Raw genomic sequence first — 25,792 nt, forward strand, 5'->3', positions numbered from 1 at the left:
GACTACCAGCCCTGATCACATAGGCAAGATGGTTCTTCTGTACCTCTGCCTGGTGACTTTTGAGAACTACAAAACTAAAAACTCCTAGAGGGTAGAAACCATTTCTAACCCAACTTTATACCTGCTCCTTAACCATTTAGCAATGGTGTATTACACCATAAGTATTTACCATAAGTAAGTACTGATTACATTTTTTCTCATTTAATTTTCATCTTTGTTTTTAAAAGAAGACCAAATACTAAAGTTTGACTTTTTTCTAGGTGTTTATAGAATGATTTTATTTTCAAATAACCGAATAAATATTGAGGAATAGAGAGGTACACAGTTGCATAATTGAACTGTGAGAAATATGAATTTGGTGTTTTTGAATGACTGTTTTTAAATAGAACTACAATTTGAGAGGTTCCTGGCTGGCTCAGTTGGTAGATCATGTGACTCTTGATCTCAGGATTGTGAGTTCAAGTCCCATGTTGGGTATAGAAACTACTTAAAAAAATAAAAATAAATCTTTAAGTGAATGAATGAACAAACTAGAATTTGACAAGATGCTAATGTCACAATTTAATTCCCAATAGGATAATTTTACCTACCTCTCTGGACAGAGGGAAACCAGAATTTATGCATTATTGATAACCATAGTGCTTATAAGTGTAGTCAGTCATATGAATTCTACCTATATTCATAAGACCGAAGATGTTCTAAAATTGTTTTTTGAAAACTTGTTCTGGTAATAATCAACCATGATGAATTTTAGCTCACAAAGGAGAGTATGTGAAAAAAATCATAAGACAGTTGCTTAACTTTTACTATTCTTTATTACTACAAATAATCTTCTTAATGCCTTACTATTTGTTATTAGTATCAAGGAAAGTAAGGGGGATTCTGTCAAACATTTAAAGAAGAGTTAACACCTATTCTTTTGAAGCTGTTCCAAAAAGCAGAAATGGAAGGAAAGCTTCCAAACTCATTCTATGAGGCCAACACTAGCTTGATTCCAAAACCAGACAAAGACCTCACTAAAAAGGAGAACTATAGACCAATTTCCTTGATGAACATGGATGCAAAAATTCTCAACAAGATACTAGCCAACCAGATCCAACAATATATTAAAAGAATTATTCACCATGATCAAGTGGGATTTATACCTGGGATGCAGGGCTGGTTCAATATTCACAAATCAATGTGATACATCACATTAATAATTTTTTAAATGTTTATTTATTTTTGGGAGAGAGACAGAGTGTGAGTGGGGGAGGAGCGGAGAGAGAGGGAGACACAGAATCTGAAGCAGGCTCCAGGCTCTGACCTGTCAGCACAGAGCCCAATGCGGGGTTCAAACTCACGAACCGTGAGATCATGACCTGAGCTGAAGTCGGACGCTTACTGACTGAGCCACCCAAGCATCCTGATACATCACATTAATAAAAGAAAGAGTAAGAACCACATGATCCTCTCAATAGATGCAGGGAAAGTATTTGACAAAATACAGCATCCTTTCTTGATAAAAACCCTCAAGAAAGTAGGGATAAAAGGATCATACCTCAAGATCATAAAGCCATATATGAAAGACCCACCGCTAATATCATCCTTAATGGGGAAAACAGATCTTTCCCCCTAAAGTCAGGAACACAAGAATGTCCATTCTCACCACAGTCATTCAAAATAGTGTTGAAAGTCCTAGCATCAGCAATCAGACAACACAAAGAAATAAAAGGCATCCAAATAGACAAGAAGGAAGTCTAACTTTCACTCTTCACAGATGACGATATTCTATGTGGAAAACCCAAAAGATTCCACTAAAAAACTGCTAAAGCTGATCCATGAATTCAGCAAAGTCTCAGGATATAAAATCAATACACAGAAATCAGTTGCATTTCTCTACACCAATAATGAAGCAGCAGAAAGAGAAATCAAGGTATTGATCCCATTTTCAGTTACATCAAAAATCATGAAATACCTAGGAATAAACCTAACCAAAGAAGTGAAAAATCTGTACACTGAAAACTATTAGAAAGCTTATGAAAGAAATTGAAGAAGACACACAAAAAAAATGGAAAAACATTCCATGCTCATGGCTTGGAAGAATATTGTTAAAATGTCGATACTACCCAAAGCAATCTACATATTCAATGCAATCCCTATCAAAATAACACCAACATTTTTCACAGAGGTAGTACAAACAATCCTAAAATTTGCATGGAAGTAGAAAAGACCCCAAATAGCCAAAGCAATCCTAAAAAAAGAAAACCAAGGCTGGAGGCATCACAATTCCAGACTTCAAGATGTATTACAAAGTTGTAATTATCAAGACAGTATGGTACTGGCACAAAACAGACACATGGATCAATGGAACAGAATAGAGAATCCAGAAATGGACCCACAAACATATGGCCAACTGATGTTTGACAAAGCAGGAAAGAATATCCAATGGAATAAAGACAGTCTTTTTAGCAAATGGTGTTGGAAAAACTGGACAGCAACATGTAAATGAATGAACCTGGACCACATTCTTATACCATACACTAAAATAAACTCAAAATGGATGAAAGACCTAAATGTAAGACAGGAAGCCATCAAAATCTTAGAGGAGAAAGCAGGCAAAAACCTCTTTTATCTTGGCCACAGCAATTTCTTACTTAACATATCTCCGGAGGCAAGGGAAACAAAAGCAAAAATGAACTACTGGGACCTCATCAAAATAAAAACTTTCTGCGTAGTGAAGGAAACCATCAGCAAAACTAAAAGGCAACTGACAGAATGGGAGAAGGTATTTGCAAATGACATATCAGATAAAGGGTTAGTATCTAAAAATCTATGAAGAACTTATCAAACTTGACACCCAAAAAACACGATCCAGTGAAGAAATGGGCAAAAGACACTTTTGCATGAATAGACACTTTTGCAAAGAAGATATCCAGATGGCTAACAGACACATGAAAAAATGCTCAGCATCACTCATCATCAGGGAAATACAAATGAAAAACACAATGAGATACCAACTCACACCTTTAAGAATGGCTAATATTAACAACTCAGGCAATGACAGATGTTGACAAGGATGCAGAGAAAAAGGAACCCTTTTGCGTTGCTGGTGGGAATACAAACTGGTGCAGCCACTCTGGAAAACTGTATGGAGGTTCCTCAAAAAATCAAAACTAGAACTACCCTATGACCCAGCAATTGCACTGCTAGGTATTTATCTAAAGGATACAGATGTCTTGTTTCAAAGGGGCACATGCACCCCAATGTTTATAGCAGTGTTATTGAGAGTAGCCAAAGTTCATTGACTGATGAATGGATAAAGAGGATGTGGTATACAATGAAATATTACTCGGCAGTCAAAAATAATGAAGTCTTGCTATTTGCAACAATGTGGATGGAACTAGAGTGTATTATGCTAAGTGAAATTAGAGAAAGACAAATATCATATGACTTCACTCGTGGGATTTAAGATACAAAATAGATGAACATAAGGGAAGCAAAAATAATATGAAAACAGGGAGAGGGACAAAACAGACTTTTTTTTTAAGTTTATTTATTTTGAGAGAGAGAGAATGCAAACAGGGGAGGAGGAGAGAGAGAGCGAGAGGGAGAGAATCCAAAGGAGGGCACAGAGCCCAATGCAGGTCTTAAACTCATGAACCGTGAGATCATGACCTGAGCTGAAACCAATAGTTTGACGCTTAACTGACTGAGCCACCCAGGTGCCCCAAAACATAAGAGACTCTTAAATACAGAGAACAAACTGAGGGTTGCTGGAGGGGTTTTGGGTGGGGTGATGGGCTAAATGGGCAAGGGTCATTAAGGAGGACACTTGTTGGGATGAGCACTGGGTGTTATATGTAGGGGATGAATCACTGGGATTCTACTCCTGAAATCACAATTGCACTGTATGCTAACTAACTTGGATATAAATTTTAAAAAATATATAAATTCAATTTAAAATTTTAATTTTAATATAAATTAATATAAATTAAAATTTTTAAAAAGGAAAATATTTTGAACTTTATTATTATTCTTTTTTTTCTTACTTTTTTAAGGAGTTAAAGATCTAATTTTGCTCTGTGGCCGGATTTTCTTACTACTTGCTCTTCTTACTTTAATTATTTCTGTGACTACCTCATGGCTTAATTCATTTAAATCTTCCCAAGTGTATCTGAAAGGTAAGTTTATTGTTTATGCTACCCTTTTATAATTTTCTACTCTTTAGAGTATTTTATTTATTTATTTATTCTAGGATTTTGCATAATTAGAACCATTTACTGTTAATTTGTGACATATAATTTCAGCTGATCATTACTTTAGTCTTGATTTTTAATGGACTATAAATCCCAACATTTTTATGGGAAATTGTACATTATCCTTGTATACACATTTGAAATGATAGCATTTCTATATTGATACATTGCAAATTCTCTGATTTTGAATTGTGCAGTTTCATTGTTCTTTGAGGTTTATGTTTTCAGTTTATAAACTATTCAACGAATGGTCATGTTTTCTACCGTTAATCTGTAGAGGCTTTTCAACCTAATTTATTTTTCCTTTCACTTTGGCAGTTTTTTGTTTACACACTTACCTATAGAGTTAAGTGCTTACTCTTAATTTTAGGAAACCATGCTTGTTCTTATTTTATGTTTGATAAGCAAAAAATTTTACTGTAATTTTGATAAGTAAAAATTTGTCAAAGCCTTTGACAATGTTAAAAGTGCTAGAAGCCTTTTAAAACAATATTGTAGTTCACTTCAGAAAAGATGAATCCTAAAACTAAAGCCTGAATTTTTACATCCTTTTACAAAGAAGCTTGCCAATAGTGATTTTGGTACATTGTGTTTCATTTTGCTACTTATTTAAATATAAATAAATGACAGGAAAATAAGCAGTGCTTAATTTATAGCCTTTCCAAATTAACCATGAATATAACCATAATCCTAAAAGGTTATACTGTTCAACCCAAACATAAAAGACAATCTAGATGTTTTAGGGTCTCTCAATCATAGATTTTTGAAATTCTTTTCTTCTTTTGGTAAATTATTTGATGTCTTATACTTCAAATTATCCATTGGAAAATTAAATAAGAGCATTGTAACTTCTCTTGGAAATTTTGTGTTAAGTGCATTTGACATCAGGAGGATATTTGCTGCAGGCATTAAATGGTCAAATATTCTATATTTTATAAATAAGGGAAACGTGTATTTGACATAGTTTTTGTAGTTTAAGTTGTACCTTTTTATTGTTGGAGTGTACATCATTCTGGTACATTTACGGATTAATGATTTTGAGACATAGTCATCACTGAAGGCTAAAACTATTTAAGAAGTAATTAAGACTATATAAAGTGCTTAATTATTGTCAGATTTCCTTTAAATGAGTAAAAAATCCGCATATTTATACGCTTTGTATCTTCCCTAGTGTCATCAGATATTGAGATACCAGACTTCAGATTCATCCAAAACTTTAATCCTCCGTGTTTTGTAAAGATTTGCATGATGAAGTATATCACAAGTTCAGAAGCAGTCAGTTCTCAGTGGCTTTAAGGATTAAAGACCTTTGGGGAACCTATTTGGCTCAGTCAGTAGAGCATGTGACTCTTGATCTCAGGGTCATGAGTTCAAGTCCCATGCTGGGTGTGGAGCCTACTTAAAAAGAAAAAAGGGATTAAAGCCCCTTAATCACCTGCTGTTGATTTATTTAGAAACTATATTCTTTGATTCAGAGTCAGAAGGGGAGTCTTAAGATCACTAAGTCTAACTCATCACATAGCAAGTTAGTGGCCAGACTAGACCTTCTGCTTTCCTATGTGCTTTGCTGCCCTAATCTTTCCTTAATAAACTTGAGGATATATTTATTGCCAGGAGAGAAAGTTGTTGACAGAAAGGAACACTCCTATTTAAGGAGCCAGGCAGGTTAAAGGATGTATTTTCCAAAAAGATGTCTAATTCCTCAAGGGAATACAGTTAAATGAAATTAATTCAAATGAAACTTAGTGTACCTAGAATAAAAAAGGTTATACAACAGCAAATATTCTTTCTCTTGCCATTCAGTGGCTAATAACCTAACATTGGTTCAGTCATGGGAGTTTCCAAGCAAACTCCACTTTTGGGGTCTAGGCATGTTGCTTATATGTGTGTATGAATTTTTTTTAAAGCTTTTTTTTTTTTTTTTTTGAGAGAGAGAGAGAGAGTGGGGGAGACGTAGAGAGAGAGGGAGAGAAGGAATCCCAAGTAGGCTCCACACCATCAGTGCAAAGCCTGACTTGGGGCTCAAATCCACGAACTGTGGGATCACCTGAGCCGAAACCAAGAGTCAGAGGCTCAACCCACTGAGCCACCCAAGTGCCCTGTATGTTTTTTTTTTTTTTTAAAGTAGGCTCCGTGCCCAATGTGGGGCTTGAACTCATGACCCTGGGATGAAGTCAGATGCTCTACCCACTGAGCCAGCCAGGTGCCCCTTTATTTATTTTTAAAAGACTTTATTTTTAAGTAATCTGTATACCTAATGTGAGGTTCAAACTCACAACCCCCAGATCAAGAGTCACACATGGGGCGCCTGGGTGGCTCAGTTGGTTTAGCATCCAACTTCAGCTCAGTTCATGATCTCGCAGTTTGTGAGTTCGAGGCCCACATCGGGCTCTGCTGAGAGCTCAGAGCCTGGAGCCTGCTTCAGATTCTGTGTCTCCCTCTCTCTCTGCCCCTCCCCTGCTCACACTCTTGTCTCTCTTTCATTCAAAAATAACTAAACATTTAAAAAAAAAAAAAAAAGAGTTGCACACTCCACTGACTGAGTTAACCAGGCGCCCAGGTATGATGCTTTTACTGTCATGTCAAGGGTGACCAAATGGCACACATGCCTACAGGGCAGCATTCTCCACTTCATGTGCAGAAATGGGCTTTCATGCCATGTCTTGGAGCTGCTGAAGCCCTAGCATGAAAAATCCAATATAATCATTCTTGAAGCCTCCTCACCAAAACTATGACATATGATATTAATGAATGTTAGAGAATTTTTGTTTCAGAACAGACCGTTTCTTACAGATTTTACTTGTGGATTTCTTTGTTTGAACTGTCTGCATGTACCTCATTTTCATCGTTTGAAAAACACAGTCTGTTTTTTGAAGGCTTGTCTCTCCCAAAATGTTATCTACAGACTACTTTCAGAGAAAAGAGCATTCAACTTATGATATTTGGGAATTAAAAAGCATTTTTATGTTTTGATGTCTTAGAAGAAGAAGAGAAGAATGAAAAAAGGCAAAAACTTGTCAGGAAAAAACAACAAGAGGCACAGGGTGAAAAGGTAAAGCATAATTTTTAGAGAGTATATATAAAGAGAATACAGAACATCTTGGGGCATTTAAAATCGAGGTCTGTTGCTTTCTGCATTTGTGCTTGGACTTTTTTTTAAAGTTTATTTATTTTGAAAGAGAGAGAGAACATGCTCACATGTGAGAGTGGGGGGCAGGGTGCAGAGAGAGAGGAGAGAGGTAATCCCAAACAGGCTCTGTGTTCTCAGTGCAAAGCCTGACTGGGGGTCAAACTCACGAACTGTAAGATCATGACTTCAGCTGAAATCAAGAATCAGATGCTTAACTGACTAAGCCACCCAGGTGCCCCATGTGCTCAGATTTTTTAATTATTGAGGTCAAATTCACATGACTTAAAATTAACCAATTTAAAAAAATTAGCCAATTTAAAATGTACAATTCAGTGGCATTTAGAACATTTGCAGTGTTATGCAATCACTACCTCTCTCTAGTTCCAAAACATTTTCTTTACCCCAAAACAAGACCCCGTACCTATTAAATAGTCACTTCTCCATTCCCACTCCTGTCCTTTGGCAACTAGGTCTGCTTTCTATTTATATGGATTTATGTATTCTGGATATTTCATTTGAGTGGAATCACTCAATCACAAAAGGTGTTTGCCTTCTTTCACTTAGAATAATGTTTTCTGGGGTTCATCCATATGCATGTATCAGTACCTCATTCCTTTTTTGCAGGTAAATAATATTTCATTGTATGGATGTATCAAAACTTGTTTATCAGGGGCGCCTGGGTGGCTTGGTTAAGCGGCCGACTTCGGCTCAGGTCATGATCTCGCGGTCCGTGAGTTCAAGCCCCGCGTTGGGCTCTGTGCTGACAGCTCAGAGCCTGGAGCCTGTTTTGGATTCTGTGTCTCCCTCTCTCTGACCCTCCCCCGTTCATGCTCTGTCTCTCTCTGTCTCAAAAATAAATAAACGTTAAAAAAAAAATTAAAAGAAAAAAACTTGTTTATCAGTTCATTTGCTGATGCACATTTAGGTTGTTTCCACCTTTGGGCTGTTGTGAATATTACTGCTCTGAATATTTGGACACAATTCTTTGAGTACCTGTTTTCAGTTCTTTTGGGCATATATATATAGGAGTGGAATTGCTGGGTCATCTGGTAATTCTGTGTTTACCTTTTTGAGGAACCACCAAATTGTTCTCTACACCAGCTATTCCATTTTATATTCTCACCAATTTCTGAGGGTCCCAATTTCTCCATTTCCTCACGGACATATATTTTCCCACCCCCACCTCCTTTTAAATATTCATTGTAGTGGCGCCTGGGTGGCTCAGTTGGTTAGGTGTCTGACTCTTGATTTTGGCTCAGATCTTGAGGTTCGTGAGTTCAAGCCCTGTGTCCCTGCCTGGGATTTTCTCTCTCTGCCTCTTTCTCTGCCCCTCCCATGTACTCTCTCTCTCAAAACAATAAATTCTCATTGTGATGAGCATGAAGTGGTATCACATTGTGGTTTTGATATGCATTTCCCTAATGACTAATAATGTTGAATGTCTTTTCATATGCTTGCTGGAGAATGTCTATTCTTATGTCTTCTCTGCAGAAATGTCTGTTCAAGTTCTTTGCCCATTTTTGGGTTGTGTTGTCTTTTTTTTTTTTTTAAATGAGAGTTCTTTATGTATTCTGGATACTAGACTCTTATCAGATACATAATTTCCAAGTATTTTCTCCAATTGTGTGGGTTCTCTTCATTATTTTGATATTGTCCATTGATGCACAAAAGTTTTGATGAAATCCAGTTATTTCTTTTGTTGCTCATGCTTTTGGTGTCCATTGCCAAATCCATTGTCCCTCTAAGAATCCATTGCCAAATTTAAAACCATGATGATTTACCCCTATATATTTTCTTTCAAGAGTTGTATAGTTGTAAAAAGAAAAAAAAAAGAGTTGTATAGTTGTAGCTTTTATATTTAGGTTACTAATCCACTTTGAGTATATAGTGTGTATATATTTTTGTATATAGTGTGAGGTGGGGATTCAGTTTCTTTTTTAATATTGTTTTGGCTATTTGGGGCTCTTTACACTTTCAAATAAATTTGAGTTGGCTTTTCCATTTCTGTAAAAAAGGCCTTTGTGATTTTTGAGAAGGATTACATCAAAATCCATAGATTGCTTTGGGTAGTTTTGACATTTTATATTAAGTCTTCCTTGCTTTGCCTTGTGTTGACATCTTAATGATATTAAAACTTTCAACCATAAGCCTGTAATGTCTTTCCACTTATTTATATCTTTAATTTCTTCCAACAATATTTTATAGGTTTCAGTGTACATAGTTACCCTTTTGGCTAAATTTATTTCTACGTATTTTATTTTGGATGCTGTTTTAAATGTAATTGTGGTTTTAATTTCCTTTTTGACTTTTCATTGCTAGTGGATAGAAATACAAATGGTTTTTCTGTGTTGATCTTGTACCCTGCACTTTGTTTATTATTTATTAGCTCTAGTGATTGCTGTGCATGGATTCTTTGGATTTTCTATTAAGGCAAACCTTATTTTATTGTACTTCATTTTATTGTGCTTTGCAGATACAGGTTTTTTGGGGTTTTTTTTTGTTTTTTTTTTACATATTGAATGTTTATGGCAACCCTACATTGAGCGAGTCTATTGGTGCCATTTTTTTCTAACAGCATTTGCTCACTTCGTGTCTCTGTGTTATATTTTGGTAATTGTCGCAATATTTCAAATGTTTTATTATTATATTTTTTATGGTAATCTGTGATCAGTGATTGCAACTCAATGAAAGCTCAGATAATGGTTAGCATTTTTTAACAAGAAAGTATTTTTTAATTAAGTCATGTACTTTTTTGTAGACCTAATGCTATTGCACACTTAGTAGACTACAGTATAGTATAAACATAACTTTTTTTAAGTTTATTTATTTTGAGAGAGAAAGCACAAGTGGGGGAGGAGCAGAGACAAGGAAAGCGAGAGAAACAGCAGGGGAGGGGCAGAGAGAGAGGGGAAGAGAGAGAATCCCAAGCAGGCTCTACACTGTCAGCACAGAGCCTGATTTGGGGCTCGAACCCACAAACCATGAGATCATGACCTGAGCCGAAACCAAGAGTTGGACACTTAACTGACTGAGCCACCCAGGCATCCCTAAACATAACTTTTATATGCACTGGGAAACCAGAAAATTAATTTGACTTGCTTTATTGTGATATTTACTTTATTGCAAACTGACCTTCAATATCTCTAATATATGCCTATATAAGATCATGTCATCTGAGAATAGGGATAGTTTTTACTTCCTCCTTTCCAAAATGGTGTTTGTTTATTTTTCTTGCCTATTGCTCTAGCTAAAACTTCTAAATGGTGTTGAATAGTAGTGGTGAAAGCCAGCATCCTTGTGTTGTTCCTGGTCTTAGAAAGCTTTTAGTCTTTCACCACTGAATGTGATGTTAGCTATGGGTTTTTTCTAGCTACTCGTTATGTTGAGCAAGTTCCTTCCTATTCCTAGTTTCTGAGTATTTTTATCATAAAGAGTGTTGAGTTTTGTCAAATGTTTTTTCCTTATCAATTGAGATGATCATGTATTTTTTTCCCCTTTGTTTTATTGATATGTATTACACTGATTGATTTTCTTATGTTGAAACGTCTTGCATTCTTGGGATGAATCACACATAGCCGGTATATAATCCTTTCAGTATGTTTTTGGATTCAGTTTGCTAGAATTTCGTTGAGGATTTTTGCATCTACATAAGAGATACTGGTTTGTACTAGTCTTGTAGTGTCTTTGCCTGGCTTTGGTATCAGGATGATGTTGACCTCATGTAATTAATTAGGAACTGTTCTTACTTTTATTTTTGGAGTGTCAACAAGACAGTGTTAACTCTTCTTTAAAGGTTTGATAGAGGGGCGCCTGGGTGGCGCAGTCGGTTAAGCGTCCAACTTCAGCCAGGTCACGATCTCCCGGTCTGGGAGTTCGAGCCCCGCATCAGGCTCTGGGCTGATGGCTCAGAGCCTGGAGCCTGTTTCCGATTCTGTGTCTCCCTCTCTGTCTGCCCCTCCCCCGTTCATGCTCTGTCTCTCTCTGTCCCAAAAATAAATAAATGTTGAAAAAATAAACAAATAAATAAATAAATAAATAAATAAAGGTTTGATAGAAGAGCACCTGGGTAGCCCGGCTGGTTGAGCATCCCACTTCTGCTCAGGCCATGATCTTGAAGTTCGTGGGTTCGGGCCTTGAGTGAGCTGACAGCTCAGAGCCTGGCACCTGCTTCAGATTCTGTGTCTCTCCCTCTCTCTGCCCCTCCTCCACTTGTGTACACACACATGCGCACGTTCTCTCTCTCTCAAAAATAGATAAGCATTAAAAAATGTTTAAAGATTTGATAGAATTCACCTGTGAATCTACTTTTCTTTACTGGGAGGCTTTTAATTACTGATTCAATATCTTGTTAGGTATGTTGAGATTTCCTAATTCTTGAGTCAGTTTAGGCAATTTGTATGTTTCTAGGAGTTTGTCAACTTCATCTTGGTTTTCTGAATTGTTGGTTTACAGTTGTTCACAATATTCTTTTTCTGGCGTGCCTGGGTGGCTCACTTGGTTGAGCGTCCAACTCTTGACTTCAGCTCAGGTCATGATTTTGAAGTTTGTGAGTTCAAGCCCCACGTTGGTCTCTGCGCTGACAGTGCAAGCCTGCTTGGGATTCTGTCTTTCTCTCTATCTGCCCCTCCCTCCCAAAAAGTAAATAAATAAACTTATAAAAATAAAAACAAAAAAAAACCCCACCAGAATCTCCATTTCTTTTAAGCCCAAAAATATTTTCTACTTTACTATGATTAAGCTGTTCATTAATACTTTTCCAAGTGACTTCTTGCCTTGGGCATTGTGCCTTGAACAAATGGCTTTGACTTTAAGCTCCTAGAAGCCAAGCATCACATCCTATGCATCTTTGTATCCCTAGCTCGTAGTAAGTTTTTGTTGGACTGAGAACACATTAAAATATCTGGAGGCCAACTGCCAAATAAGCATAAGCATAGAACATTTGTTTTTATCTGCTTTAGGTATATATGCAGATTTTTAGAGAGTGATGTAAAAGGAGGATGCTGCTTTTTTGACAAAATTTAGTGTGACAGAAAACACAATTTGTTAACCTGTTTCTTATTTACAACTTTATAGACCATGGAAGATCTTTGGAATGTTATGGTAATAACACCTCATTTATTATTTTTTTTAATAGGTCAGCAGATACGTAGAGAATGTTCTAAAACCTCACCAGGAGATGAAATTGAGAAAACTGGAAGAGCGCTTTTATCAGATGACGGGTGAAACTTGGAAATTAAGCAATGGTCATAAACTTGGGGTTAGAAAATAGTCTCACTTTATATTTTGAATTCTGCTACTACATACATACATGCAATATATGTATATGACATATAATGTATAAGTCCATATAATGTACAAGCATATTACATATTTGGGTTTTTTAAATTTCGAATGATGTTAAACTGGTCTGGTTTTTAGGAATCTTTATTGCTAATGATTGTACATAGAGCATATTTGTGTGTTGAAGGCTTAAGTGCTTTTGGTGCCCAAAGAGCATATAACCTAGATGTTTGAGAAGCTCTAACATAAAGTTGTCTTTGAGAAAACTGTTGACCAATCACCACATTTTATATGAGGAAATTCAGATCTTTCCTTAAGATCTCCAAGGTATGACAAGCTCACATTATACTCATTATGTTTCGCTCTGTTTCTATAAAGCCAAATTAACCTTTGACTCTTTTTTCCTTTGGCATTGAGTATGAACTTTTGTCATTTGCTAATGGTAGTTTTCAGCTCAAAGTTTTTTTACAGAGGAAAAACGATATTCATAAAGGAATTAAGTTTTAGGGGTGGCTGCCTGGCTCAGTTGGTAGACCATGCAACTCTTAATCTCAGGGCCACGAGTTCAAGCTCCCCCATGTTGGACCTGGAGCCTACCTAAAAAAAAAAAAAAAAAATTAAGTTTGAGAGTAACTAGTCAGAGATTTTATGTGTAAGATCATTTCTGTCCCAAAGACTTTTTGGGTTTTTTTGCTTTCTATTTATATTGCATCTTTTACTATCCTATAAATAAAGTGATCCAGTAAAGGTTAACAGGATTCTTACTGTGAAGCTAGACTCCGTTGTTATCCATTTCATAATGGTAAATATGCATCAAGGGTGGGTAATGAAATTAATGCGAAAGATGTGCAGCATGAAACGTGCCTGCTCTGTGGAGTGATGTCACTTCGGAGATGAGTTTGTCTTCTGTTCAGAAGCCTGACTTTAGCTGGCCACACCTTTTTCTCAAATGGTCACAAAGTGAATTAGTCATTCTGCCCCTTGCTTTCAGGCTATGTCTTCATGACACTAGTAGCATATATTTTAACCTAATTAGTGGGGACAACAAGAAGTCAGGGACCAAGCAGACCACTGGCATTGTTATGACTTAAGGCTCTTAGGACTATCAAGAATGTGAGAATCAGGGGGCACCTGGGTGGTTCAGTCAGTTAAGCTGACTTCGGCTCAAGTCATGATCTCACAGTTTGTGAGTTTGAGCCCCGCATCTGGCTCTCTGGGCCTTTGTTCCCCTCTCTCTGCCCCTTCCCCACTGGTTTTCTCTCTATCTCTCTCAATAATAAATAAACTTTAAAAAAAAATGTGAGAATCAGAATGTTAATTGCTGAGAGAAAGTGTAGGTGGCAGCTGATCTCACAGTTTGTGAGTTTGAGCCCCGCATCTGGCTCTCTGGGCCTTTGTTCCCCTCTCTCTGCCCCTTCCCCACTGGTTTTCTCTCTATCTCTCTCAATAATAAATAAACTTTAAAAAAAAATGTGAGAATCAGAATGTTAATTGCTGAGAGAAAGTGTAGGTGGCAGCTGATGGAGCCTGGTACTTTGCAGTCAGCCTGTTTGGCCAGTTAACTATTGAGCATCTAGATCTCTTGGCTCCCATTGCCCCTCCCCTTCCACCAGGTTTTCTTAGGATAAAGGAATAAAACAGCCCACCAAAATGGTGGCCATTTTAGTCTGATAAAGAGAACTTTTACAAGTCAGTGGATGTAGAAAAGGGTATTTTTGAACTAGTAAGTATGTATCTGAGAATTTGACATTTAAGTTAATTATCTTGCTGAGGAAAAAGTTTTAATGGATAATATTAATAAAAAGTAATATGGTTTCTGGAATAAATTCCTTTGCTTTCTAAAGTGATTAATTCAAAAGGAAGATCAGAGTTTGAATCTGAGAACTAAAATATATGTAACAGGATACTTCGGCCATGTTCAACTGTGGAAGTATTTCATGGTTACATACACAGACATGTTTTTACATACCTATTCTCTTTTCACAGCTTTTTAAAGCATAATCCCTTGCACTGTCTTGCATCCTTTAATGAAAGGAGAAAAGGATATCATTCAGGTTTTCTTATTTCTTCCACCCTACTAAAAAACTGTGGGGATCAATTAAAATGGAAAGATGCCTCTCAGCCTTGTGTCTATCAGGGGGAGCCCCAGGGCTGGGTAAGAGTAGTTTCTACAGGATGTTAAGCTCTATGTTTTCTTCTCCAAGGAAATAATGCTTTAAATTTCTGGACCTAATATTGACTAAGTTCTTTTTTTTTTTTTTTTTTTTTTTAAGTAGACTCCACACCCAACGAGAGGCTTGAACTCACGACTCTGAGATTAAGAGTTGCATGCTCTGCCAATAGAGCCAGCCAGTATTTTTTACTAAATTTTTTTTAATTAAAAAAAATTATTTTTATGTTTTTATTTTATTTTTGAGAGAGAGAGACAGAGTGTGAGTTGGGGAGGGGCAGAGAGAGGGAGACACAGAATCCAAAACAGGCTCCAGGCTCTGAGCTGTCAGCGCAGAGCCTGGCATGGGGCTCGAACTCACAGACTGCGAGATTGTGACCTGAGCCGAAGGGACACCCAACCGACTGAGCCACCCAGGCACCCCTGAGTTGAGTTTTGTTTTGTTTTGTTTTTTTTAACTGAAATGTCATTTTTTTACTGAAATGCCGTCAGGGTAAAAGAAAGAGCCACTGTGAATTGAATAAAGTTTATACGAGAGACTATTTAGAAATTGTCTGTTGTTTTTGACCAGGGTGATGAAGAGTTGGTGCTTGAAAATGGGAGTCAGACATCTTTTGAAACATCAAACAGCAGAGAAGCAGCAAAGAGACGGAACTTGCCTAAGCCTCTAACCAAAATTTCACCATCTGCTGAACAGCCCACGCAGAAGGAGGTTCATTACTGAATGCCTACTCATGTAATTGTATCAGTGTGCAGTAGGAATATGGTTCTCTGGGCGAGGTGGTATACTGAGTGAAGATTAGGACTGGCTTTTAATCCAGATGGTGTCTTCCCACTACCTTATAAAGGGATCAGCTTCATTAAAAACCACTTTGCTATTTGATGCTAATATTAATGTTCTGAACCACACTTAGAAGGAAGCTATGAAGATAAATGACAGATTTACAAAATACTCCGTTCTTTTGAGGAAGTACTTTTATTATGTAGAAATGAAAAACGTTTACTAAGGGAAATATTCCTACAGGTAACTAAGACATGATTAACCCATATTTAGTGAGAGGCTAATATTATTATTTTTTTATTAAAAAAATTTTTTTTAAGATTTTATTTTTCAGCAATCTCTGCACCCAACATGGGGCTTGAACCCATAACCCCTAGATCAAGAGTTGCATGCTCTACCAATTGAGCCACCCAAGCCCCCGAGTGGCTAATATTATTAACGTGGGTAATATTTTTCTCAGTAGCCCTTCCAGGGAATGGGTTAGCAACCATTCATTTTGGAACAGTGCTGAGGTTCATTATTACTTCTGTTCTTTCAAATTTTTAATCCTTAAGTTGACCGTCACTTGGATCTGGCAAAGGTTGGAAATAAATCTCTTTGCCCTGACTCTTAAGGGATGCTGGGAGGCCATATGTTCCCTGAACATAGTTTCTAATGTGTTGCCTCTTGATCTGAGGTTTCTTAGCCCCATAATGGGGCCTGAGGGTGGCAGTCAAGTCATTGAACTATTTCTAGCATTTCAAAAAGATCTCATGGACTAATTAAAACTTCAGGAGTCCTAGCTTTTTGTTAATAACATGAATCGTCTCATGTTGTTGGTAAATTTTGGTTGACTGTCAGGCTTTTGATACCAAAGGAAAGTAAATGGTTTATTTGATAAAATGCAGTTAATGTTGGCTAGATACAATGCTAGAAAACATGAGTCTGTGGTATTAAAAAACAAAAAGCGTCCCTGAAGGTGAAATTGTTGGTAACCCTGTTAAACGAGAGAAAATGGTCTGAACACCTGGTTTTGTAATAAACAGAAATAAGGAGGGGCGCCTGGGTGGCGCAGTCGGTTAAGCGTCCGACTTCAGCCAGGTCACGATCTCGCGGTCCGTGAGTTCGAGCCCCGCGTCAGGCTCTGGGCTGATGGCTCGGAGCCTGGAGCCTGTTTCCGATTCTGTGTCTCCCTCTCTCTCTGCCCCTCCCCCGTTCATGCTCTGTCTCTCACTGTCCCAAAAATAAATAAAAAACGTTGAAAAAAAAATTAAAAAAATAAAATAAAATAAACAGAAATAAGGAAACATCAGTAAATCATGAAGACAACCAAAGTGAATGTTTCTTATCCAGTCCCCTAGAAGTGCCAGTGAAGAAAGATACACATTTAAAATGTGTATACGTATGAACCTAAATAACTTTGGGGTCTGTTGAACTTAATATTTATCCTCTGTGTCTTTAAATAGTATATTTTTATGTAGTGTCTTGGAATATCATAAAAATGAGATTCTTAAATATGCATAGATTGGTAGCTATCATCCCACATCCTGTTATTATCATGTATTTAGCACAGAATGGCTTACCAAAAATGTTTAATTGAGCCCTTTCATATTGTACATTTTTATAAATGTATATTAAAAGATTTCATTGGGGTGCCTGGGTGGCAGAGTCTGTTAAGCATCAGACTCTTGTCTCAGCTCAGGTCATGATCTCACAGTTTGAGTTCAATCCCCACATAGGGCTCTGTGCTTATGGTGTAGAGCCCGCTTGGGATTCTGTCTCTCTTTCTCTGCCCTTGCCCCGCCTGTGTGTGTGCTCGCTCTTTCTCCGTCTCTCTCAAAATAAATAAATAATTAAAGAAATTTTTAAAAATAAATAAAAGATTCCATTAGGCTTAGATGTGTCTAAACTCTATATTAAAAGGAACTCTTCTCACTGAGATTTTTTTTTTTTTCTTCAAAATGTTTACACTCTTCTTAGTAATACTTAATTTTCTTTAGGTTCTTGATCTACCTGAAGAACCTCCTGAAACAGCTGATGAAGTAAGCTCATTTTTTTCTTTGGAAATTAAATATATTTTGTTTTCTTTAACATCAAGTGAGTATGTCTTATCTCAGTTTGGGTTTAGAAAAAGAAGAGAGTACGCATGTTTATGTGATAGCCCTGTAATTAGGTCTGTTTTGAACGTGGTGTAATAGCAAACCTCTCAGCCTGTGTCCAGTTTTGGAGCCTGCCATCCACCGAGTGGGTCTTTAGAGCCCCCACACCTCATCAGGCAGAGATATGATACATGGGCTTTTCCAAAACTTTAGGTCAGCAAAGGAGTTACTTGTTTTTTTTCTAGATTTTTTGTTTGTTTGTTTATTTATTTTGAGAGAGACAGAGAGCAAGCAGGAAAGGGACAGAGAGAGATGGAGTAGAGGTTCTGAAGAGGGCTCTGTACTGACCACACCGAGCCTGACGTGGGGCTTAAACCCACGAACTGTGAGATCATGACCTGAGCCAAATGCAGACACTTAACTGACTGAGCCACCCAGGAGCCCAGGGGTTACTTTTTACTAAAAAATCAGGGATGCCTGGGTGGCTCAGTTTAGGGACCAACTCTTGATTTTGACTCAAGTCACAATCCCAGGGTTGGATTATGGGACTGAGCCCCTTGCAGGTTCCCTGCTGAGCCTGGAGCCTGCTTGAGATTCCCTTTCTCCCTCTACCCCTCCCCTGCTTCTGCGCGAGCACACTCTCTCTCAAAGATAGGCAGATGACTTCAAATTGTAGTTTTCCCCTTAACAAAGAGAAAATGAAGCATGCAGCTGCTGTGTAGATGTTTGAATTGAAGGATGGTTTGCTGTTTTGGGGGGCAGGGTTCAATTGAACCTCCACACTGCACTGAGCTTCCATCTGCCCAGCTGCTGTGCCGCATTCTGTGCTGCCTTCCTGTGGTTGCCCAGCAGAATTTCAGACAGGTCTCTAATGTAGTGGGAGCATGTGTCTTTAAAGCCATGAAGTCCTTTAGGCAAAGGAAATCCCTGATGGTTTTCTATTTATTAGAGCTTGGCAACTATTATACTCCTTGAAAACCAGTCGTGAGTCTGCCACTGGGAGGGTCTTAATTTTATCAACACACTTGCAACATTGCAATGGAATACTTTGGCTGTCTGAGGAAAATCCAGAAGTCATGCAAAAATAGAGAAAATGAAACATGCAACCCAGATACTGATCCTGGAGGAGAAACACAATTAAAAAAAAAAGAGAGAGAGAGAGAAAAAAACTTCTCATTTCTTTCTGTTATACCCAAAAAATTCATGTCTGTGATATGTCTGTCCTGACACACACCCTTTTACATTCTCACACCCATTTATAATACAGACGTAATTAGATATAGCTCAGGTTTGACTGGGAGCACCTTTTTTACTCTGGTTTTAAAACACATGACAACTGGCTCAGTCAGTTGAATGTGTGACTTCGGCTCAGGTCATGATCTTACAGTTCGTGAGTTGAACGAGCCCCACGTTGGGCTCTGTGCTGACAGCTCAGAGCCTGGAGCCTGTTTCGGATTCTGTGTCTCTTGCTCTCTGCCCCTCCCCCACTCATGCTCTGCCTCTCAAAAATAAACCAATGTTAAAAAAAAAAAAAAAGTGTCAACTTTCCAAACAAACTCCCATCTTCTTTCTGTCTGCAACTATTTTCATTATTGTAAACTACCTTTCATTTTAAGGAGTCCCTGGGAATTAAATTTTGTTTATTGCTGCTACTTTTTCTTTTTAAGATTTTTTTTTTTTTTTAAAGTAATCTCTACACCCAACTTGGGGCTTGAACTCACCACTCGGAGATTAAGATTCACACACTCCACTGACTGAGCCAGCCAGGTGCCCCTGCTGCCACTTTTAATTTAGCTTTCATTTAACAATCTGTGTTTGACATTGTGATTTACTTTCCAATTTGGATTGTGTCCCATGTCTTTTACCCATTCATATGTCAATCCTCTATGCTGTCAGTAATATTAGGAGAAACAGCACAACCAATTTTCATAGTAATTGTAATAACAAAACAGTTGCTAGATTTTCAAACAATGATAGTTAATTTCTCCTGAGTATCTAAACATAATGGAAAATATTAACTTATATATATTATATATATATAATTTTTATTTTGAGAGAGAGGGACAGAGAGAGGAAAAAGAGAATCCCAAGCAAGCACTGTCAAACTGGAGCCTGATATGTGGCTGTGAGACCCTGACCTGAACTAAAAAAGATGCTTAAAAAGAAACAAACAAAAAAAAAGTTAGATGCTTAACCTACTGAACCAGCCAGGTGCCCCTTTAATTCAGTATATTTGAAACCCTAGTTTCTCATAAAGAATTTGGCTTTAATTCTGCTTTCAGATCATTAGCCTTTGAACAAAACCTCACTGCAAAAGTTAAATTTTGTCATTTCTCATTTAAAGTCAATAAGCAAAATTGACTTTAAATCTGTGATTCAGCTGTTTTGTGATTTGTGTGTGTGTTATTATAAAACTATTCATTAGTAGAAGTACAACAGAGCTCAGCATTGCACTGATTTGGATATGAATCAAATACCTTATCTACTTGAATGGAAATATTTTCTAACATGGCTTTCCTGAAGGGGGTAGGTGCTGCTGTAAAACCACCATTTCTATATCTTACGATGCCTACATAACTCCCAGGACAGTTATGATAATGTTAGCCATAAGAAAGGGTTTCCTGGAGCACCTGGGGTGGCTCAGTTGGTTAAGCATCTGACTTTGGCTTGGGTTATGATCTTGCAGTTCGTGAGTTTGGGCCCTGCATCAGGCTCTCTGTTGTCAGCTTGGAGCCAGTTTCAGATCATCTGTCCTCCTCTCTCTGCACCTTCCCCCACATCTCTCCCAAAATAAACATTAACATCATCATCATCATCATAATAATAATAATAATAAATTTTAAAAATGAAAGGGTTTCCTGACTGATAAATAATGCCCATCAGAATAAATTATTAATTCTTCATCCTTTTTTTTTTAATGTCTTATAATATTAACTGGTAGTTTACAAGGTCTTTTTAGCTATTTTACTGTTTTATCAAAGGGGAACTGACGGGGAAACAATACGTAAAGCAGATGGAGCAGGAGCTCCTCCAGGAGAGGAGGTCTCTTAGAGTTTCCAGCATCCAGGACCAGCTCCACGCCTGTCTGTCACTTGCTTGGAGGACTCAGGCATGGCGCACAGCTTATGATGATAGAGTAACTCGGGACACTTGTTTCCTTGCAACCCGGTGTTTTTCTTGTCTGTAGACTCTAAGGTGGACTGGATCTTCTTGGTTTGGTAGATGAATTTTGAAGCCCCTGTGCAACCTTGATATTATCTGGACAGACAGAAGCGTCTAGTCTCTGGTGTCCTTGCCAGAAGGCTGTGTCATTGATCTCAATCAAGAGGAAGATGTTCTCTTCCATTTCAGAAGACATTTTTATGTTTCAGGTGAATTTTATCTGGACCTTCACGTTGATCTACTGCTCTCAGAGCTAAATGCCTATAAAACCCCATACAGCTTTTTAGAATTACAGATGTTTCGTAGGAGTAGTATTTTGGAATTGCAGAGCACACTGGATTGGAATTCTTATTTGAACATTTTTATTCCTCAGGTAGTTGCTGTTGCTCTCCGATGTCCAAGTGGGAGGGTCCTGAAAAGAAGGTTTTTTAAGTCTTGCAGTTCACAGGTGAGGAAATTCATATTTTGAGAAATGTTTTTGTTGAATTTGACAATAGTTTTCTCCCATGCAACCACTCCCTTGTCTGGCGCTCCCTTCAGGTAAGGGTAAAGGGCATTTATACATACTCTGTGTTGTGGAAATTTGGATAATTAAGCATGCTGGATCTTTTTTCAGTTTTTTTTTTTCCCAGTTCTTTTCCTATTTTTTATTTGTTGTTTTTTAATTAATTACATTTTCACAGCTTGGTACATAATGTGCTTTCATATCCTTCAGAAGCAGACAGTATTAACTTTGTTCCCATTATCCCTGATAGATTATTAACTTAAGCCCTATTGCTTAGATGTAATTTTCAGATCATTCTTTAGGGCTTATTTACTTTTATTCCATTGGATTTTTTTTTTCTCTTAAAAACAATGCTGTGTTCATTAGCAATAATTTGGAAAACATAGAAGAGTAGAGAGGAAAAAAGGCTTGATCTATAGTCTAATGCCAAGGTCAGTTGCTAATATTTTGGTGTATTTCTACTTTTAAGTGCATTTAAACATATAATTATGCACTGTATTGAAATATATCTAGTTTTCTATCCTGATTGCATTTAACCTTCTGTGATGAGCATGCTATGAACCATAATGGAAAATACTGATGGATTCAACTGCATAGAAATGTAACATTCTATAAAGAAAAAATTGTAAAGTTAAAGAAATATTTGGAGAAAATATTTTACATCTATGTATGATAGAGTCATTTCTTTCTTGTTTTTAAAATTTTTTTAACATTTATTCATTTTTGAGAGAGAGAGAGAGAGAGAGTGTGTGTGTGTGTGTATGTAGGGGAGGGGCAGAGAGAGACAGAGACACAGAATCTGAAGCAGGTTCCAGGCTCCACGCTGTCAGGACAGGGCCTGATGTGGGGCTCGAATCCATGAACCATGAGATCATGACCCGAGCCAAAGTTGGACACTCAACTGACTAAGCCACCCAGGTACCCCTAGAGTAATTTCTTTATAAAGAGCTAATATACAAATCAAGGAAAAGGTAAACACCTCAGTAGGATGGCAGTTGAAAAAAAAAAAAAACAAAACACTTAGGATTTCCTAAAGAAAAATAAAAGTGACAAATAAAAATAGGGAAAAAATATTTGGCCTTACTTAGAATCAAAGAAGTGTAAATTAAAATGGGACATAATTTTCTGCCTATCAGATTGTCAAAGATTAAAAAGAAGAGTAACGTAGGCACCTGGGTGTCTCAGTTGGTTAAGGGGGCAACTCTTGATCTCACACCTCTTGAGTTTGAGCCCCACATCAGTCTCTGTGCTGACAGCATGGAGCCTGCTTTGGATCCTGTCTCCTTCTCTCTGCCTCTCTCCCACTTGCACTTTCCCAAAAAGTAAATAAATGTTAAAAAAAAGAAAAAGAGTAAGTCAGTTGTGGCTAGTGTGTGGAGAAAATGGTGATTCTCATTAACTGTTCCTATGACTATAAATTTATAAATTGGGACACTGTTCCTATGAGATAATTTACCCGTATAACCTTTAAAATAGATCTTTTGTTTCATTAATTTCATTTATGAGAATTTATTCTATAGAAATAAGATAAATGATCAAAGGTATAATGTGGGAATTGGTTGAATTAAGGTCTATCCAAATATTGGAAAATTAGGAAGCTTTATGACTTAGATGTACATTTGTTACATGGAATATCAGTAGGTTCTTGGATGGTGGTTAGCAGGAGAAGTCAGAGATTATCTGTAGTTGATAGTCCAGCTTCCTTCGAGAACATTGTAGTATCTAGGTTTCTTCCTAAAGCAGCAAACTGTCCTTTGGCAGACATTTTTAGGCAATAGTAAGTGGACATTTTGATGGTTACTATGGAAATCCTCATACCAGGAAATGTTTTCAATTTATAGGGGTGGCCCATTGACAATTGGACTATCCTAAGGCAGAGTCCCTAGGGCTTGGATAGGTCTATGGTGACAAAGTTCCTGAGTGATTTTGATGTGGACTATTGGCTTAGGTTTTGATCTAAATAATTTTTTTCCCAAGTGCTAAACTTTTGTTCTCAACTTTTCTATGTTGAATAACCACCCCATTCCTTGTGGGTGGGAGTTTCCTAGTTGTTAAATGCCTCTGCTCTCTATAGATGCCTATAGTCCCTAGGCCTTCTCTGAAACTTCCAAAAGGTACTAAGGGTTATTTGCATCTCACAATTCATGGTATGCTATTTTCCTTTAAATTCTAGAAGGTTTTGTTTTATTACTCCTCAGGGCATGATTTAACAATGAAGGAATTGTAAAATATCATGGTAATCTAGAGGGATACAACTGTGCACAGTATTTGATAACTAAACTTTTTATCTTTTAGGTCTTATTTCACTGGATGATGAAAATCGGGTACCACATATCTCTATACAGCCTTTCTACTTCCTTTCCCAGAAGGCCTCTGGAAGTAGAGGAAGGCTGGTCCCTGCAGGACATTGGAATAACTATGGATACTGTACTCAATGTGGAAGAAAAAGACCAGAGCAACTAATTAAGAAATGAGAATGACCTGTTTTACATAAAATCAGTTATGCCATGATCTTACAGGACATAAAGGTTTCAGGTTAAAATCATGCCATACCTTGATTGAGCTCAAGGCAGTAAACACTTGAATGTTGATATCCTCGGGAATGTATGGACACGAAGGATTAGAAAAGGATTGCTCTCTGCATATAATAGTTTTTGGAATGTGCCGTCATAATGTACCATCTGAAAACTAGATAAAAATGTGTACAGTAAGGCACTCCATGATTTGTATTTTTCCTAGCTGACATCATTCATCACTGTGTTGAAAAACAAAATCATATGACTTTGTTTCCTGCCTCATCAGTCCACCTTGCCATACTGAACATTTCACAATTCAGTCAAACTCTTTAAAATCTATTAGGTAGAAATGTTTGTTCTGCTTTATTTCTAGAAATGAAACTTTAAAGACATTTCAAAGGTCTCTAATGCTTTACAGTTCTTTTTGATATCCAATAAAGGGTTAGTACCCAAAATATATAAAGAACTTATAAACTCAACACCCAAAAAACAAATTATCCAATTAAAAATGGGCAGAAGATATGAACAGACATTTCTCCAAAGAAGACATACAGACGGCCAACAGACACATGAAAAGATGCTCAACATTACTCATCATCTCAGGGAAAATGCAAATCGAAACTATAACAAGGTATCACCTCGCTCCTGTCAGAATGGCTAAAATCAATAATACAGGAAACAGGTTTTGGTGAGGATGTGAAGAGAGGGGAACCCTCTTGCACTGTTGGTGGGAATGCAAACTGGTGCAGCCACTGTGGAAAACAGTGTGGAGGTTCTTCGTAACGTTAAAAATTGAACTCTTATGATCCAGCAATCACACTACTAAGTAGGCGAAGAACACAAGAGTACTAATTCAAAGCAATACATGCCCCTGTATGTTTATAGCAGCATTATTGACGATAGCGAAGATACAGAAGCAGCCCAAGTGTCCATCAGTTGATGAATGGATAAAGAAGATGTGGTATACATACACAATGGAATATTATTCAGCCATAAAAAGGAATGAAATCTTGCCATTTGCAACAACACGGATGGAGCTAGAGAGTATAATGCTAAGCAAAGTAAGTCAGAGAAAGATACCATATTATTTCACTCATGTAGAATTTAAGAAATAAGCAAAGGGAAAAAGACAAACCAAGAAACAGACTCTTAACTATAGAGGACAAACTGACAGTTGCCAGAGGGGAGGGGAGTGGGAGGATGGGTGAAATACGTGATAGGGATTAAGGAGTGCACTTGTGATGAACACTGGGTGATTAAAATAAAAACAAAAATGTGAAAAGAAGGCTTAAAAAAAATAAAGTTCTTTTTGATAGGTATGTTTTGTTTACTTAATCAATGTCAAGGTTTATTTCATTTCACCTTACATTAAATTGGAACATTTGGAAGTTCCAGGTGGATCAATATTTTTATAAATAAAACAATGGGAAGTTGCCTGGGTGACTCAGTTGAGCGTCCAACTCCTGATTTCAGCTCAGGTCTTGATCCCAGAGTTGTGGGATCGAGCCCTGTGTCAGACTCCATGCTTGCTTATGATTCTTTCTCTCCCTCCTTCTCGCCAACTCATGTTCTGTCTCTAAAAATAAAATAATAGTAAAACAATGAAAACATGAAAATACAGGTGAGCTTTTTTACACTTTTTTAAGTTTACTTCTTTTGAGAGACACAGTGAGCAGGGGAGGAGCAGTGAGAGAGGAAGAGAGATCCCAAGCAGGCTCTGCATGGCCAGTGTAGAGCCTGATGGACTCAAACCCATGAATTGTAAGATCATGACCTGCCAAGACCAAGAGTCAGACACTTAACCAACTGAGACACCCAGGCGCCCCTGGGTGGGTTTTTTTTGTTTGTTTGTTTGTTTTCATATCTGGTCATTTCATTTTCCTGCAATGGTGTATTCATGTACGATAATACCAAGTTCCGCTCTCAAGTGTG

At 37.4% G+C, this 25,792-nt stretch overlaps 1 protein-coding gene across 2 annotated transcripts in view; it reads left to right on the forward strand.

Annotated features, from left to right (window-relative positions):
* UBXN8 (UBX domain protein 8) overlaps positions 1–24,263 on the forward strand; it is a 28,198-nt gene extending 3,935 nt beyond the window's left edge. Inside the window, exons 2-8 of one of the 2 annotated variants that reach the window (XM_043560935.1) lie at positions 4,041–4,163; positions 7,220–7,290; positions 12,503–12,625; positions 15,390–15,530; positions 17,579–17,620; positions 21,213–21,287; positions 23,640–24,263. In XM_043560935.1, coding sequence (XP_043416870.1) covers positions 4,041–4,163; positions 7,220–7,290; positions 12,503–12,625; positions 15,390–15,530; positions 17,579–17,620; positions 21,213–21,287; positions 23,640–23,807 — 743 coding nt within the window. In that variant the 3' untranslated portion in view covers positions 23,808–24,263. The remainder of the gene's footprint in view (positions 1–4,040; positions 4,164–7,219; positions 7,291–12,502; positions 12,626–15,389; positions 15,531–17,578; positions 17,621–21,212; positions 21,288–23,639) is intronic. The other variant, XM_043560946.1, reaches the window with a different exon arrangement.
* The last annotated feature ends 1,529 nt before the right edge of the window (positions 24,264–25,792 follow it).

This window comes from Prionailurus bengalensis, chromosome B1, assembly GCF_016509475.1.
Source record: "Prionailurus bengalensis isolate Pbe53 chromosome B1, Fcat_Pben_1.1_paternal_pri, whole genome shotgun sequence".
Lineage (NCBI taxonomy): Eukaryota > Metazoa > Chordata > Mammalia > Carnivora > Felidae > Prionailurus > Prionailurus bengalensis.